Genomic DNA, 14,281 nt, shown 5'->3' with positions numbered 1-14,281 from the left:
TGCCTGAGTCACAGAGCAAATTCAGTGATGGAGGTAGGCCTCAAGATTAAGTTTTCTAATTTTAAACCAGTTAATGCAATACTCTTTTTATTACATTGTGCATCACCAAATGAATTAATATGAATACAAGAAATCCACTTAAGTGACCTGAATTGAATTGAAGTTGATTGCAGTTTTTAGCCAGTTTCCAAGAAAAAGGAGTAGAGAGAAAAAACATAGAGGGGAAACATGCATCCAGACTCTTGTGGTGGGTGTCAAACCATTGCAAGAACCCTAAGGCTTTACTCACCCGGTTGTCTTCAGGAGTGGGAGGAAGAGGCTTCTTTGAAGCTGAAATGAAAAACCAGAAAAACAAAATAAACATAAAAGCAAACTGGGCAAACCCCAGAGACAAACACCTAAGGGATGTGGAGGCTTTTCATCAAAAAAGGGTAGCATAGAGAACAAAAGGATAATAATGAGAAAAAAAACCAGTGCCTAAAATCTTTCTGTTAAAGAACCCTCAATTTGGGGACCCATCAATGTTTTTAGCAGTCTGAAAGCTCTCCTCTGCCCATATGTATGCTCACTCACTATGCCTAACCCTTCCTTTCCCTGCCGAGTCCCACTTTTGCCTGGCTAAGAGATGCTAGCCATTGCCTGAAGTTAGCACTCTAGCTTCTATACCCCTAGATTCTATGGGAAACCTAAAGCAAAAGAAACAGGGGGGATGAATGACTTACTCCAATTCATTTAAGACTGAAGCATGTGGATATGTGCTAATTCACAAGGTAATTTGCTTTTTATATTATATAATGAAGAAGAATTATGGTCTAAAAGTGGGAATAAGTGACTCAGGGAACTAGTGAATCACTGATTTCCTGACACTGCTGTTGGCTCCTTGTCACCTCCTGCACATCATTTCTGAACAGACTTGAGCTGGGGGTGGATTTTTTTTTCTTTTTTGGAGGACCAGATCTATATGCTATGGCTTTCAAGCACCCACTCATTAGCTTTCCATTTTTTCTTCCCCTTTATTCATCACTATCACTTCTCCTAACTTCTCTTCTTATAGAAGCTATTGGTTTCTAATGACACTCAGACTTATTTTAGGGAAAAGTGACTGGGAAAGATAACCTGAGACCATGCCATGCCATTGGTTGAAGGAACTGGGCATGTTTAACATGGGGAAGAGAAGACTGAAGGAGAACAGTGCCTTAGCATAGACACTTATAGGTGCTCTGCTCAATAATACTGAATTGCTTTGCATTGCATAGGGTCAGAAGCTCTGAGGTGAAATCCTGTTTCAGACCTCATTATGGATCCCTAGGCAAGCTATTTAAGCATCTGAACTTCAATTTCCTCAAGTATAAAATGGAGAGTAGAGGATAATTGATCTAGAAGAATATTTATTCCAATCCTCTAATTTTATAATTGAGGAAACTGAGGCCCAAGGAGGTTAAAATTTCTTATCTAACATCATACAGCTTGTAAATGTCAAAGAGAGAATTTGACTCCCTTTTCCGCTCCCTTACTAATGATAGAGCATCAACTCATAAGGTTTTCAGGAGAATCAGCTTTGTAGACCTTATTGTTCAGCTTTTTTTTTTTTTTTTTTTTTCTCAGTCATGTCTGATTGTTCATGATCTTATTTGGGTTTTTCTTGGCAGAAATACTGGAGTGATTTGCCATTTCCTTCTCCAGATCATCTTACAGATGAAGAAATTATGGGCCAGGTATGTATCCGAGTCCAAATTTGAACTCAGGTCTTCCTCTTGACCAGACCATGCTGGCTTCTTTGTTCTATTGACTTCAGTTACCAACACTCATCTTCTCTAATCATGAAATAGAATTGGTACCGTGCCCAGCCATTAGTTTTCACACAAGTACAATCCTTCACCAAGGTTAGTCCGGGAATAATTGAATGAGGGGTATCTTTTTTTCCCCATGCCAGAATCGTAGAATGTTTACTTTCTCAACTGGGGGACTCTCTCATTAATGAACAAGTTATCTACCTCTCTCGATGTATGATCCTCATCAGAAGAATACTTAGATAGGAATGGTTAAATTGTTAATCAGTAAGTATTTATTAAGTACTTATACTCAAAAGAAGCTGTGATCACATTGATTTGAAAGTCCCTTCCAATGATGCAGCTCTATATCCCAAACTTTGCAATTCTGTCTTCACCCTTCTACTTAAAGAGCTCTCTCCAAGGTCAGTAATTATCTGCTAATTATTAACCTGATGACATTTTCACCATCTTCTTTTTACTTGACCTCTTTATCTATTGACACCATTGTCTAACCTTCCTTAGTAACTAGGTATACTTGGCTTCCATAATAAGGTTCTCACCTAGTATGATTACTCCTTCATTTTCCTTACTTATTCATCATTCTTCTTTCTGTCTCCTTAGTGAAGACGTCCCCTTCTTCTATTCTTTTACTATACTATCTCCCTCTTGGAGATCTTAACCTCTCTCATGGTTTCAATCATTATCTCCTTACATATAAATTATAAATCTCCATATACAATCTTTATCTTTTTACTGCATTTCTTACTGCTGAATAGCCCTACCTTGAGGTCCTGCTAGCAACTCAAATTCATCATGTTCAAAAGATTATTTATTATGTTTTCCCCAAAGACTGCCTGTCCTTTAAACTTCTCTGTTTCTACTGAGGGTGTTGATATCTTCCCAGTCATTCAAGTTCAGAAACTCTGAGTCATTTTTAACTCTTAACTTTTCAACATGCCATCTTAACACTATGTCCAATCCCAATTAACTGCCAAATGTTGTTGATTCAATCTCTAATATCTGCTCCTTTCTTTCTAAGGATAAAGCCACTCTATCTTGATTTGACTGCTCATCCCCAATCACCTAGACAATTATAATACCACTATTATAATAACCTCTTAATTAAGCTCTATGATTCCAATTTCTCCCCATCTTCTTCTCCTGTCTACCAACCACACAATTGTCAAAATTATTGTCATAAGACTCAGGTATAACTCTAGAAGTTTCCTACTCAAAAATCTTCAGTAGTTCCCTATTGCCTCTAGGATAAAACATAAACTCAGCTCAGCAACTCAAGTTTTCCATATTTTGGCTTCAGCCATTTTTTTTTTTTTTTTTTACATTTAATGTTACCTCTCTCCTTCCCTCCCTTCCTCCTTCCTTTTCTCTCTCTTCCCTTCTTCTCCCTCCCTACCTCTCTTTCCCTCTCCCACCCCTCCCTCCATAGACACACATAAACACAAAGATACACAGAGTATATTATAATGAAGCTGGTCATCTCTTCTCCCTCATCTTCCACAATGTCAACTCCTCTTCCCCTATGATTTTTATCTCCCCTAGGAATTCTTGGCTCACTTGCTTTGAATTCCTAAATGCTTTCTTCTGGTTCCTAGTTGTTTGGGCTCTCTTCCCCTTTGAATTACTTAGATTAAGTTTTATCTGTGCATATCTAAAACTCCTCCCTTCCTCACCCCAGAAGACCAGTAGCTACTTGAGAACAAGAAATATTTTGTCTTTGTCTTTATATTTCTAGACCCAAGTCTGTTGCCTAGTATAGTATCCCAGCATCATCATAGAATTTGAGAGTTGAAAGGGATTTTAGCAGTCATCTAGTCTAACTCATGTATGAAAATATACCCAACTTGTTCAGCCTCTATACTCTCAGATAATTGGAAAGTTTTTATTGACATGGTATCTTAATTTGCAACCACTGCTTCTGGTTGGGCCCTTTGAGACTAAACAGAATAAATCTAATCCTTCTATACTAAAAAAAAAAGTTATCATTTTCTTTCCTCCTTTCCCTACCTTAATGCAGTTTTCTCCAGCCTAAATACTCCCAGTTCCTTCAACTGATCCGCATATGAAATTCAAGGCCTCTCACCATCCTACTAGCCCTTCTCTGGACATCATCTTTATGCCTTGATATGAACACAGTCTTTGATGAGGGCAGAATACCTCCAGTACAACTTTCAGCTCTCTGATTCTGAAGCAATATTCCTCTTCATGGAAATTGCCCCAGTTAAAAGATTGATTGAATTGATTATTGTCTCAAAGATAGAATCATAGATTTCAGAGTGGCAGAGACTGAATTTGATGTCTTTATTTCATAGATGAGGAAACGAAAGCCCAGAGATGAGTGAATTACAAAGGCTTACAGGGTAAGTGGCAAATCTGGGATTTGAATCTAGGGCAGTCTTTCAAGTCCAAACCTCATGCCCTTGAATGTAATTGTGTTAGAGCTGAAAGGGTAGGAGTTCTTAATCTTCTTGTGTCATGGAAAATTTGGCTAGTCTGGTGGCAGCTATGGATTCCATTTCAAAATAGTGATGAGTTGGGGCAGCTAGATGTCTCAGGGACTCAAGTTAAAATCTGACCTCTAACACATTACCTGTGTGGCCTATACAAGTCTCTTAACCCCAATTTCCTTGCAAGAAAATAATCGTACTCCTTAAAAAATTCATAACTGAAAGAAATACTAAGGCTAGAAAATAAACACACACTTTTTTTCTAAGTTCACAGACCCCCCAAATCTATGAACCCCCTTGGAGTTTCCTGAACTCCAGAGTAATAACCTATGATCTAAAATAGTTTCTTTATTTTACAGAAGAGTCAATCAAAGTTCAAGGTTGAAGTAAGTTGCCTGAGGTCATGTAGCCAGGGAGCAGAAGAACTTCTCTTGGGCAGAGGTGACATTTTATCTCCACCTAAAAAAGGATACTCTTTTGTATTAACTTCCTTCCTATGTTGTGGTTTATTGCTAAAAGATCCTGTTAGTCAGATCTGCCCAATAGAGATAAAGTGGATTGCTCTTAGACAAATAGATGAGCTCCAGGTGTTGCTCATCCTTAGTTTTCAAACAGGACTGATGACATCAATGTCTTAATTTGGATTGAAGTAAGTCAGTTGCATATTCTCATTCTCTCTTCTACAATCATTGAAGTCCAGTGGCAGGACATAAGTCAAGATAACTGTCTATGGCCTAAAATGAAATGGAAGACCTTAACATCTTTGATATCTAAGTAAGCTTCACTTAAGCTACCTTCATAGCTATTGGAACAAATTGTTCTCATCTTCCCATTCTGCTGGGGGAAGTTTTCAGATGCTTTAGGTAGACATCCCCTTAACTCACTGACAGGTTTGAGACCTATCAGTACCCTGAGCATCAGATGCTAATACTGAAGTTAGCAACATTTTGAAATTAGGGGCACAATGGTGTATTCTATTATTCTGGTCTTCCAGAGGAGAGAATATGGAATTGAATCCAGTGCTCATTCTTGCAAATGTAAGACAGGGGCAGATAGCGAGGCCATGCAAATTCTCAAAATTGTGTGTGATTGTGGTGACTCATAGTGGTAAGGAACGGGGTATGTGCTATCAGCAATCTTCCTATACTTTGCCAATCCATATACTCATATTATAACACAACAACTATGAAGAAAGCTCAGTTGATTAAAGAGAAAGAGGAAGGAGGAAGGAGTCAATCAATAAGCATTTATTGAATGCTAATAAGCACTAAGTAATATGCCAGACACTGAGTTAATTGCTGGGGATATGAAAAAGTAAAAATAGCTGCTACCTTCAAGGAGCTCCCACTCTAATGGGAGAGGCAACATATACATAAAAAAACATGGAAAGAAAGTATAAAAAATATGAACATGAGGATATTTGCACATTTTCTTTTTAAAATACCATGTTACATTTATACATATCGGTGGTTTTCCTTCCTTCCTAGTCCTCAAGACTTAAACAAAATTTATCACTTGAGAAAATATAAATTGCCTATAGGGACACTCAAAGATGATGGATTAATGTATGAAATTACCTGGTATTGGGGGCAGCTAGGTGGATACGGCCCTGAAGTCAGGAGGACCTGAGTTCAAATCTGATCTCAGACACTTAATACTTCCTAATTGTGTGACCCTGGGCAAGTCACTTAACCCTAATTGCCTTATTTTAAAAAAGAAAGAAAGAAAGAAAGAAATAAAGAAAGAAATTACCTGGCACTTGGCACTACTGGAAAGGCAGAAAAGACAATTTATCCTCCCTATGTGGTTCCAAAGAGGGAACATATTCTTACCATTCTTTGTTGGATCATACTCAGCACAGCCAGATGCAAGCTTTTCAGTCTGGGCACAGCATCTCCACCTCCCATCCATCCAGAAATTGGGGTGGTACTTAGGCACTAAACTGTTGTTATTCTTGGTTTCTGAAAGAGTTTGATAAATATTTAGGTAAAGAAAGGCAGATGAGCTATTTTGAAGACAAATGGAATTAGTTGGGTTCCTAATTTTAGCAGTAACAATCTCTGGTTTATTGCAAAATATGTTGAACTTGGAATCAAAAGGCCAATCCCAGCTAAGACACTTACTATGTTTCACCAAATCTCTCTCATCATTTTCTTTACCTGTAAAATGTAAATAGTAATACTTATACTGCCTGTCTCCCTGGATTGTTGGAAGACAAGAACATTGAATTAGAAGACCTGGATCCGAATCTTGGCTTTGTTATTTACTCTCTTTGTCATCTTGGAAAGTTTTTGTAACCTCCAGTGAATATCACTCAGAATGACCAAGAGCAATTCTCTTGAGGAGCAATGTGCAATAGAAAGGATGCTGGATTTGATGTCAGAGGACTTGAGCTTAAGACCACTTAGTACACATGTGGTCTCAGATAAGTGATTCTCTAGGTCTCTGTTTCCTCTGTAGAATGAAGGAGGTACACAAGATGGACTCAAAATTCCCTTCCTGTTCTCAGTCTGTGATCCTATGATCCCTATATTGATGGTACTAGTAGTACTATCAGTACATTTGGGTAAGATTGGGGAAACCACTTCAACTCTTTGGAATTCATTCTCCTCATCTATGAAATAAAGATACAGACAACTTCTGAAGTCCTTTCCATCTGTAATATTTTATGAATTTAATTCAGATTGGCAGCTTCTAACAGGCAGGAATAGTAACTTTTAAAATTTTCTGGTTTTGATTCTGTTCAACATACATTCAGAACAGAGCTTAATAAAAGGATGTAGGTAGTCTGAAGGTAGCCAATTCTAAATGGTAAGCCGTAGATCTTTCACAGTAAATAAATCGATGAAAGTAAGATAAAAGTAAAAGTAAAAGAGATTTTTTTCTTATAATTAAAACCAAAGAACACTGCTCAGGTGCTGCCTCTAAATTATATGCTCCTCTCTAGCAAAACTTGTTAGTGTAATAAACTGGTTGAACAGAATAATCTTAGGGAAGAAAGCATTTTTTAAATTCTAGGAACTTATTTAAATTAAAACAAACTATTTATTGGTTTATTGGCAAATAAGCAATACAGGGATAGAACGTTGGACACAGGAAGTCTGAGTTAAAATCCTATCTGTGTGACTGGGCAGGTCATTTAACCCTATTTGCCTCAGTATTCTCATCTGTAAAATGAGCCAGAGAAGGAAATGGCAAAGCACTCTAGTATCTTTGATAAGAAAACCCCAAGTAGGGTCACAAAAAATTGGACACATCTGAAATGACTAAGAACAAAATTATTTTGTTAGGGAAGCTATAGGATCTAGTAGTTAGAAAGCTAGAGATGATGTCATGAACACTTGAGTGTGAGTTACTGGGACACTAGATACATGACGTAGACCAATCTCTAAGATTATTCTATGATGTTCTAGATTTCCTTCATTTTGTATTGGTAAATGATGTTTTTGTTACTGAAAAAAAGTCACAGAGCTTTAATGCATTTTTTATCACTGCTATTTATTTTAATCATAGGCAAAAACAGTAACTTTTGGGGCAGCTAGATAGTGGAGTGGATAGAGCACTAGCTTTGGAGTCAGGAAGATGTGAGTTCAAATGTAACTTCAGACATTTAACGTGTACTAGCTGTATGAACTTGAGCAAGTCATTTAACCCCAAATGCCTCTCAAAACAAATGTTAAAAATTGGTTACCTTCTTTAAGGGCCAACACCCATCTCTGTCGGCTCTCTCGATCAGGAGCAAATACATATAGGAGATAATTATCATGTACCACCTGGAGTGGGAAACATGTAACAGAATTAGTAAATATAACACAAACCCTTTGGCTGACAAGATTTTTTGATTTTTTTTTTCTTTATGGAATTTTGCCTGGTTCTTTAGATCAATGGCTTCAACTTTTTCAACTAAGGATCCACTTATTCTCTTAAATAATATTGAAGCCCTCAGAAAACTTTTGTTTAGATGGGTTGTATCTATCTAGATTTCCTGTACTAGAAATTAAAACTTAGTATTATTATGAAAATAGTCTTGACCTTGTAGGCTCCCTGAAAAGCAGTCAGGACCTCAGGGATCCACTCACTTCTCACTCTGAGAATTGCTGCTATATTTGTTTGACACCATATAGATAAAACATTTGGATACTGAAGCAAAGTTTTGTAGGGTCTAGTTTTCTGGAGTTGAAGTCAGGCAAACCTGCCTTCAGATCTGTCTCTAATATTGACTAGCAGGGAAAGTCATTTAATCTCTTTAATCTTTATTTTCTTATTTATAAAACTGAAGTAATCACTAGGGCAGTAGTACTTATTTCACAGAGTCATTGTGAGGCTCAAATGAGAGAATGTATGTAAAAGTGCTCAGCAAACTCTAAAATACCATACAAATCACCAATTACTCTTAAAATGACAGCTGGTCCAAATGATTAATGTAATGAAGATGTTTTGGTGGTTAGTTACTTTAGTCTAAGAGTAAACATTAGGTGGTGTTCACCAGTGAATAGTGCACTGGGTTTAGAACCAGAAAGATTCATCTGAATTCAAATCTGGTGCCAGATGCTTCCTGGCTGTGTGACCCTGGGCAAGTCACTTAACCCTGCTTGCCTCAATTTCCTCATTTATAAAAATGAACTGGAGAAGGAAAAGGTAAACCCCTTGTATTTTTGCCAAGAAAATCCCAAAATGGGGTCATAAAAAGTCAGACATGACTAAGCAACAAATGTTAGGCAGTTAGATTACTGTTTAGAGCTCTTGCCTTCAGCAAAATAACTTTGGCTTTTGAGCATCAGATAACATTTTAACACTGTCAGAAGACAAATTTCTTCTTACTAATAAAGCACACTTATTTCTCCGCTGCAATTCTGTGATAATTTTTGTTTGGTCTTTCTGGTATATGTGATATAAAGATATTAAATGGAAAATATGTAATAAGCTTTTCAAACACTAGCCACTGAAGTCATTTCTTTCATTTCAAATCTTTCATTTTCTTTCACAAAAGTCATAACACAAGGGTTTTTTTCCATAGGAGAGAAATTCTTTCCCCATGCCAGGCTAATGATGAATGTTCATAGTTTCAGTTTGGTATTCAATATGAGAATAATTATCTACCTTTCCAATTATATGTCTCATCAGGGTCATATCAAATCAATAAGCATTTATTAAGTTTATTATATTTGCCAGGCAATATGCTAAGTATTGGAGATCCTCAAATCAGTTGACTTTCATAAAGATTTTGTATACAAAAGGTATAAAGGGGTAAAGCACATAGGTTGGTAATTATTCATGTTTTTTTATCTGTCTTTTTTTTTTGTATTAATAAGACTTGAATTTTTTTTTCTACAATGTCTTTCATATCTTCTCCATGTGAAATTCTTTGCTTATCAGTCTCTCAAATCTCTTACAATTATATTTCATAATTGTGTCCTCACAATTGCATCGCTCCTACTGTAACATAACTTATATTTCACAATTGTACTACAATATTATATATAATGTGTATACATGTGTCATGTGCAATATTTATAATTAGCTGCTTTCCTAATCTTTTTTCTCTTTATTGCCATTTCTACTTTCCCTATGAGCACATTTGAGACTGTGATATTAGAATCCAAATGTAGTGATTTCACTATCCTTAGTAGGAGGAAAATCTGTCCTATTAAGCATTTTCTTCTATTTCTTATTCTTTCAGTTTTGTTTTTAATTGTCCTTGGCATGATTTTGCTTGATTGGATATTTTGCCAGGATTTAAAAAAACTCATCTTATTTCCTACTCAGGAAAAATGACAGTTGATGAAATAATCCTGCTCATAATCAACTACTATCCTTCTTCATGTGATTTTACAAATGAATTTGTATTGTAAATCATTATTGCCTTTTGCTACCACTCTTCTTGAAAAGTACGACTATGGGTTTTTCTAGGCTCTTTTTGTCTCTTTGTTATGGCAATAGATTTAAAGCAGTTATACTTCTGGATTAAAAACTCTTTCAATTTTGTTTCTGATGTAAAATTGTGTCAGTGTCATGTCTGATATCCATTTCCCATAGTTAATTCAGATCCAGGATTTCATGAACCCAAGAAACTCTCACTGAGAAAATTCCTTCAACCAATATAGGTCAGCATTATCTCTGCAAAGGATCTTTTTAGAGAGTTGCCTGGGATGCTGAGAAGATTTCATTTTTGCAGAGTCAAATTGCCAGAGTTGAGAGTTGAACCCCAGGTCTTCCTGAAGGTGAGGTCGGTCAGCTCTCTCTCCATTGTGCCACACTGCTTCTTTTCATTGCAAATTGCTTGTTTAAGTAGTTCAAGACAGAATTGTTTCAGTACTCCCCTATCATTTTCTCATTCTTATTTTTTCCCTCTTTGGAAAAAATTTTTTTCCCTTATACATCAGTTGTCTAACCATATATAAGCAGTTTACTCTGATATAATTCCCACATTAGTTTTTTTTAAAGTCTTTTCTTCTTTATTAAAATATAACAATTTCATTTTTGTGATGATATTTGTTGCTTGCTATAGTCCAGGGGTTGCCATTTCTGTTCTTGAAGAATGTATTCATAATCTATACGTTTTTTACCTCTCTCCTTCCTTTTTCCTGAACCATGCTTTTTTTATAGAATTATCATATTTATTGCCCTTCTATTTGCCCATGATATTGTTGTAGGAACTGAATCATATTAATCTTGACATTATTGCTGAAAATAAAAGATGGAAGTTGCAACTAAATGGAAGGATGGCTCGCAAGTACATTTTGGAGAAGCAAAGAAAAGATTCGACAAAGTCAGTTTTGTCCCATCACTTTCTTAATTCAATAACAAAACAATAAATAAAGGTTTGATTTACAGTATTTGCCAATTTTCAAGGTTCAAATGCTCACAATGAAAATTTAACAACTGGTTCTCATACATTGGTTTGATCTGACTCCATTATTTGCAGTATATGTGGTCATCTTATATTGCAATACTAATTATTAGAATTTGCAAGAAGACTTCTACCAAACTAATTGAAACTTATGCATCCATCATAGTCACTGAGGATGAAGAAGTGGAGGAATTTTGCCAAAAACTTGATGAAATCTTCAAAATAGATCAATATATAGTCTGATATTTAATGATTTCTATGCAAAGGTAAGGGTGATGAAAAATATAAGACCTGTAGTTATGAAGATAAAAATGAAACAATCCCTGCCCTCCTTGAGCTTATATTCTCTTCAGGGAGGTATTATTGTCCAGTTGTTTCTGACTCTTCATGACCCTATTTGAGGTTTTCTTAGCTAAGATACTGGTAAATTGGCCATTTCTCCAGTTTATTTTATAGAGGAAGAAGTCGAGGCAAGCAAGATTAAGCCCAGAGCCACACAGCTAGGAAATGCTTTTTGAACTCGGAAGAGTGTACTGCTAGGTGTAGCACCTAACTGACCTTCTGGGAGGAAACATGTACACAGATAATAAGTACATGAATAAGTATACAAGGCATGAACAAAGGATAGGGTAGTAGGTAAGGGGATCAGGAGAGGCCTCATATAAGGACTATATAGTTGAGGTGAGCTCTAAAGGAAACTAAGAATTAATGAAAAATTAATTTAAAAAAGTCAATAATCTCCTTCTTCTATAAACAGAGGGGCCAGACTAGACCTAGAAAACCAGATGTGCATTCTCAGACAAAATCAGAAGGGAAAACTTCTACTGGGGACAGGGAAAGAAGAAATGATGCATGGGAGAAGATAGGCAAAAGAAGCTTCAATAAAACTTTTTTTTTAAAAGAATGGGAGAAAAAAGAGGAGCACAGGCAAACTCAAATAGAATGATTCTGTTAGTCTTATTAAACTGAATGTGTATGTTTCTTTTTTAAAATAAAGAATAGAATAATAGAAGCTCACAGTTTTTTGTTAAATAATCTTTTGTTTCTAATTACTAATATAATCTTCTAATGGCAGAACGCAGGCTCCTTGAGCTCAGGGTCTGGTTTTACTTTTCCTTTGCATACTCAGCCGTTAGTATGGGACCTTAATCAATCAATAATGCTTGTTGATTGATTGACTGTCCTTTGTATCTTTTTTTGGTATGTTTGCAAATGATTATTAAGTTCACAATGGAAAAATTAATTAAAAACAAATAAACTAGGATTCTAAAGAGTACATAATAAGTATGGGGAGCTCAGTTGGAGTAGAAGACAACTTATGCAAAGGCCCTAGGTAGAAGGTGGAGTGTTATGTGTGAGAAACAGAGAAGGGAAGCTTGTTTGGACTGAAATATATGGAGAAGAAAGTAATGTATTTTAAGGCTGTAAAGATAGGTTGGAGTCATAAGGCTTTAAATGCCCCCCAAAAGTTTGATATTTAATTTTAGAAGTAATAGGGAGTGCTGCATTTAGTAAAATAAGAAAGTGTCATAATCAGACTCAGGCCAAAGTAATATCCCTTTGAAGCTATGTAAGCAAAGTTTGGAGAAGGAAGGTCTCTGAGGCAGGGAGAGACTATGATGAGATAACATGGGAGTTCTGGATACAATGTAGATACATGCTGTTTATGAAATCTAGCTTTCCCTCCTCAGTAATACCCAAGTAATTATTAATCTGGGACTCTGCTCCTGATTTATGTGTGGTCTTAGGAAAGTCACTTCTTCCGTGTGGGCATCAAACTTTTTTTACTTTGATAACATACCTCTTGTGCAAATCCATCTCAAAATCACTGGTAAAAAGATCACCTGACTTGCCACTGTTGAACTTGGGGCCCCATCAAAGGAGGTATACTTTTCTACAGAATGGTAAGGAAATTCCTAGGGGTGATGGGCTCAAAGTTTACTTTAACCACATTTTGCTGATGGTCTAAGAAATTGAAACTGACACCTCCACTTATATATCAGTAAAAAAGAGAACAGGGATATCTTAGGGGCCCACTCTAACTGCAAACCAGTATATCAATGTCTAGAGTAGATAGAGGACAAGACTTGGAGTCAGGGAGACTCATTTTCCTATGTTCAATTTTGGCCTCAACCACTTATTAGCTGTGTGACCCTGGGCAAGTCACTTAACCCTATTTGCCTCAGTTAGCGAAGGAAAAGGCAAATCACTCCAGTATTTTTGACAAGAAAAATCCAAATTAGGTCATGAAGAGTCAGACATGACTTAAAAAGGAATGAATAACAAAAAAGACTAAAGTCATAAACTCCCCGCCTCCCACCTCCATTCTCTTTATTGAGACACTGTGGCACTAGGAATGAGTGGCTTGCCATTTCGTGGTTTAATTGACTTACTTGGAAGGGGTATTTATAGTGGCAAGGTATGCTGATGTCGCTCTTCACAATCTCCACACATTTGATTCTTGAAAGTTCAATGGAACCCTTCAAAGTTCTCTTTTTCTATGGAGAGAAAATCATAACTCTAAGTAAGCAAAATTTAAAAGTTCTGCCTAGAATTCTTCCAAATGACAGAAGCAACAATATAAATAAATTAATAAGATAATACTATAAATAAATAATAATATAGTTGCTGTATTATTGATTATTAATATTAATTATATTATGATTTATTATAATTAATTGATAATTGATATTAATTATTATCACAATTAAAATAATATCATAATATACATAATAATATGAACAAATAAGTAAATAAACAAAATCTGAATTTGGAGTCAGGAGATCTAGGTTCAAATCCTAGTTCTTTTATTTGACATCTTACTTATCAGAAGCAATTAGATGGTGCAGTACATAAAAGCATCATATTTGAAATTAGGAAGACCTGAATTTCAATCTGGCCTCAGATACTTATTAGCTATGTGATTCTAGACAAATCTGTCTTGTTTCCTCATCTATAAAATGAAAAGTTGTCTTTGATGACTTTTAAAACCCCTTCCAATTTTATGTTTAAATGCGCAGCTAGGTAGAGCATAGACCTTGAAATCAGAGGATGTGAGTTCAAAGCCAGCCTCAGACACTTAAAACTTGCTAGCTCTGTGAATTTGGGCAAGCCACTTAACCCAAGTGCCTCACCAAAAATACACACATACATAAGTAAATGAATTAATGAATGAATTAAAATTCCGCATCATT

The 14,281-nt window shown here is 35.9% G+C and overlaps 1 protein-coding gene across 1 annotated transcript in view; it reads right to left on the bottom strand.

The window, feature by feature from the left end:
• ITK (IL2 inducible T cell kinase) overlaps positions 1 to 14,281 on the bottom strand; it is a 91,352-nt gene that overhangs the window by 49,089 nt on the left and 27,982 nt on the right. The window contains exons 2-5 of the mRNA XM_074291920.1: positions 13,481 to 13,585; positions 7,929 to 8,010; positions 6,070 to 6,198; positions 290 to 330 (exon numbers count right to left, since the gene is read on the bottom strand). Of these exons, the coding sequence (XP_074148021.1) occupies positions 290 to 330; positions 6,070 to 6,198; positions 7,929 to 8,010; positions 13,481 to 13,585 (357 nt within the window). The remainder of the gene's footprint in view (positions 1 to 289; positions 331 to 6,069; positions 6,199 to 7,928; positions 8,011 to 13,480; positions 13,586 to 14,281) is intronic.

The sequence above is a fragment of the Sminthopsis crassicaudata genome, chromosome 2 (genome assembly GCF_048593235.1).
Source record: "Sminthopsis crassicaudata isolate SCR6 chromosome 2, ASM4859323v1, whole genome shotgun sequence".
Taxonomy (NCBI): domain Eukaryota; kingdom Metazoa; phylum Chordata; class Mammalia; order Dasyuromorphia; family Dasyuridae; genus Sminthopsis; species Sminthopsis crassicaudata.
Note: the sequence above shows the minus strand (reverse complement) of the source record. Positions and strands in the feature narration are given on the sequence as shown.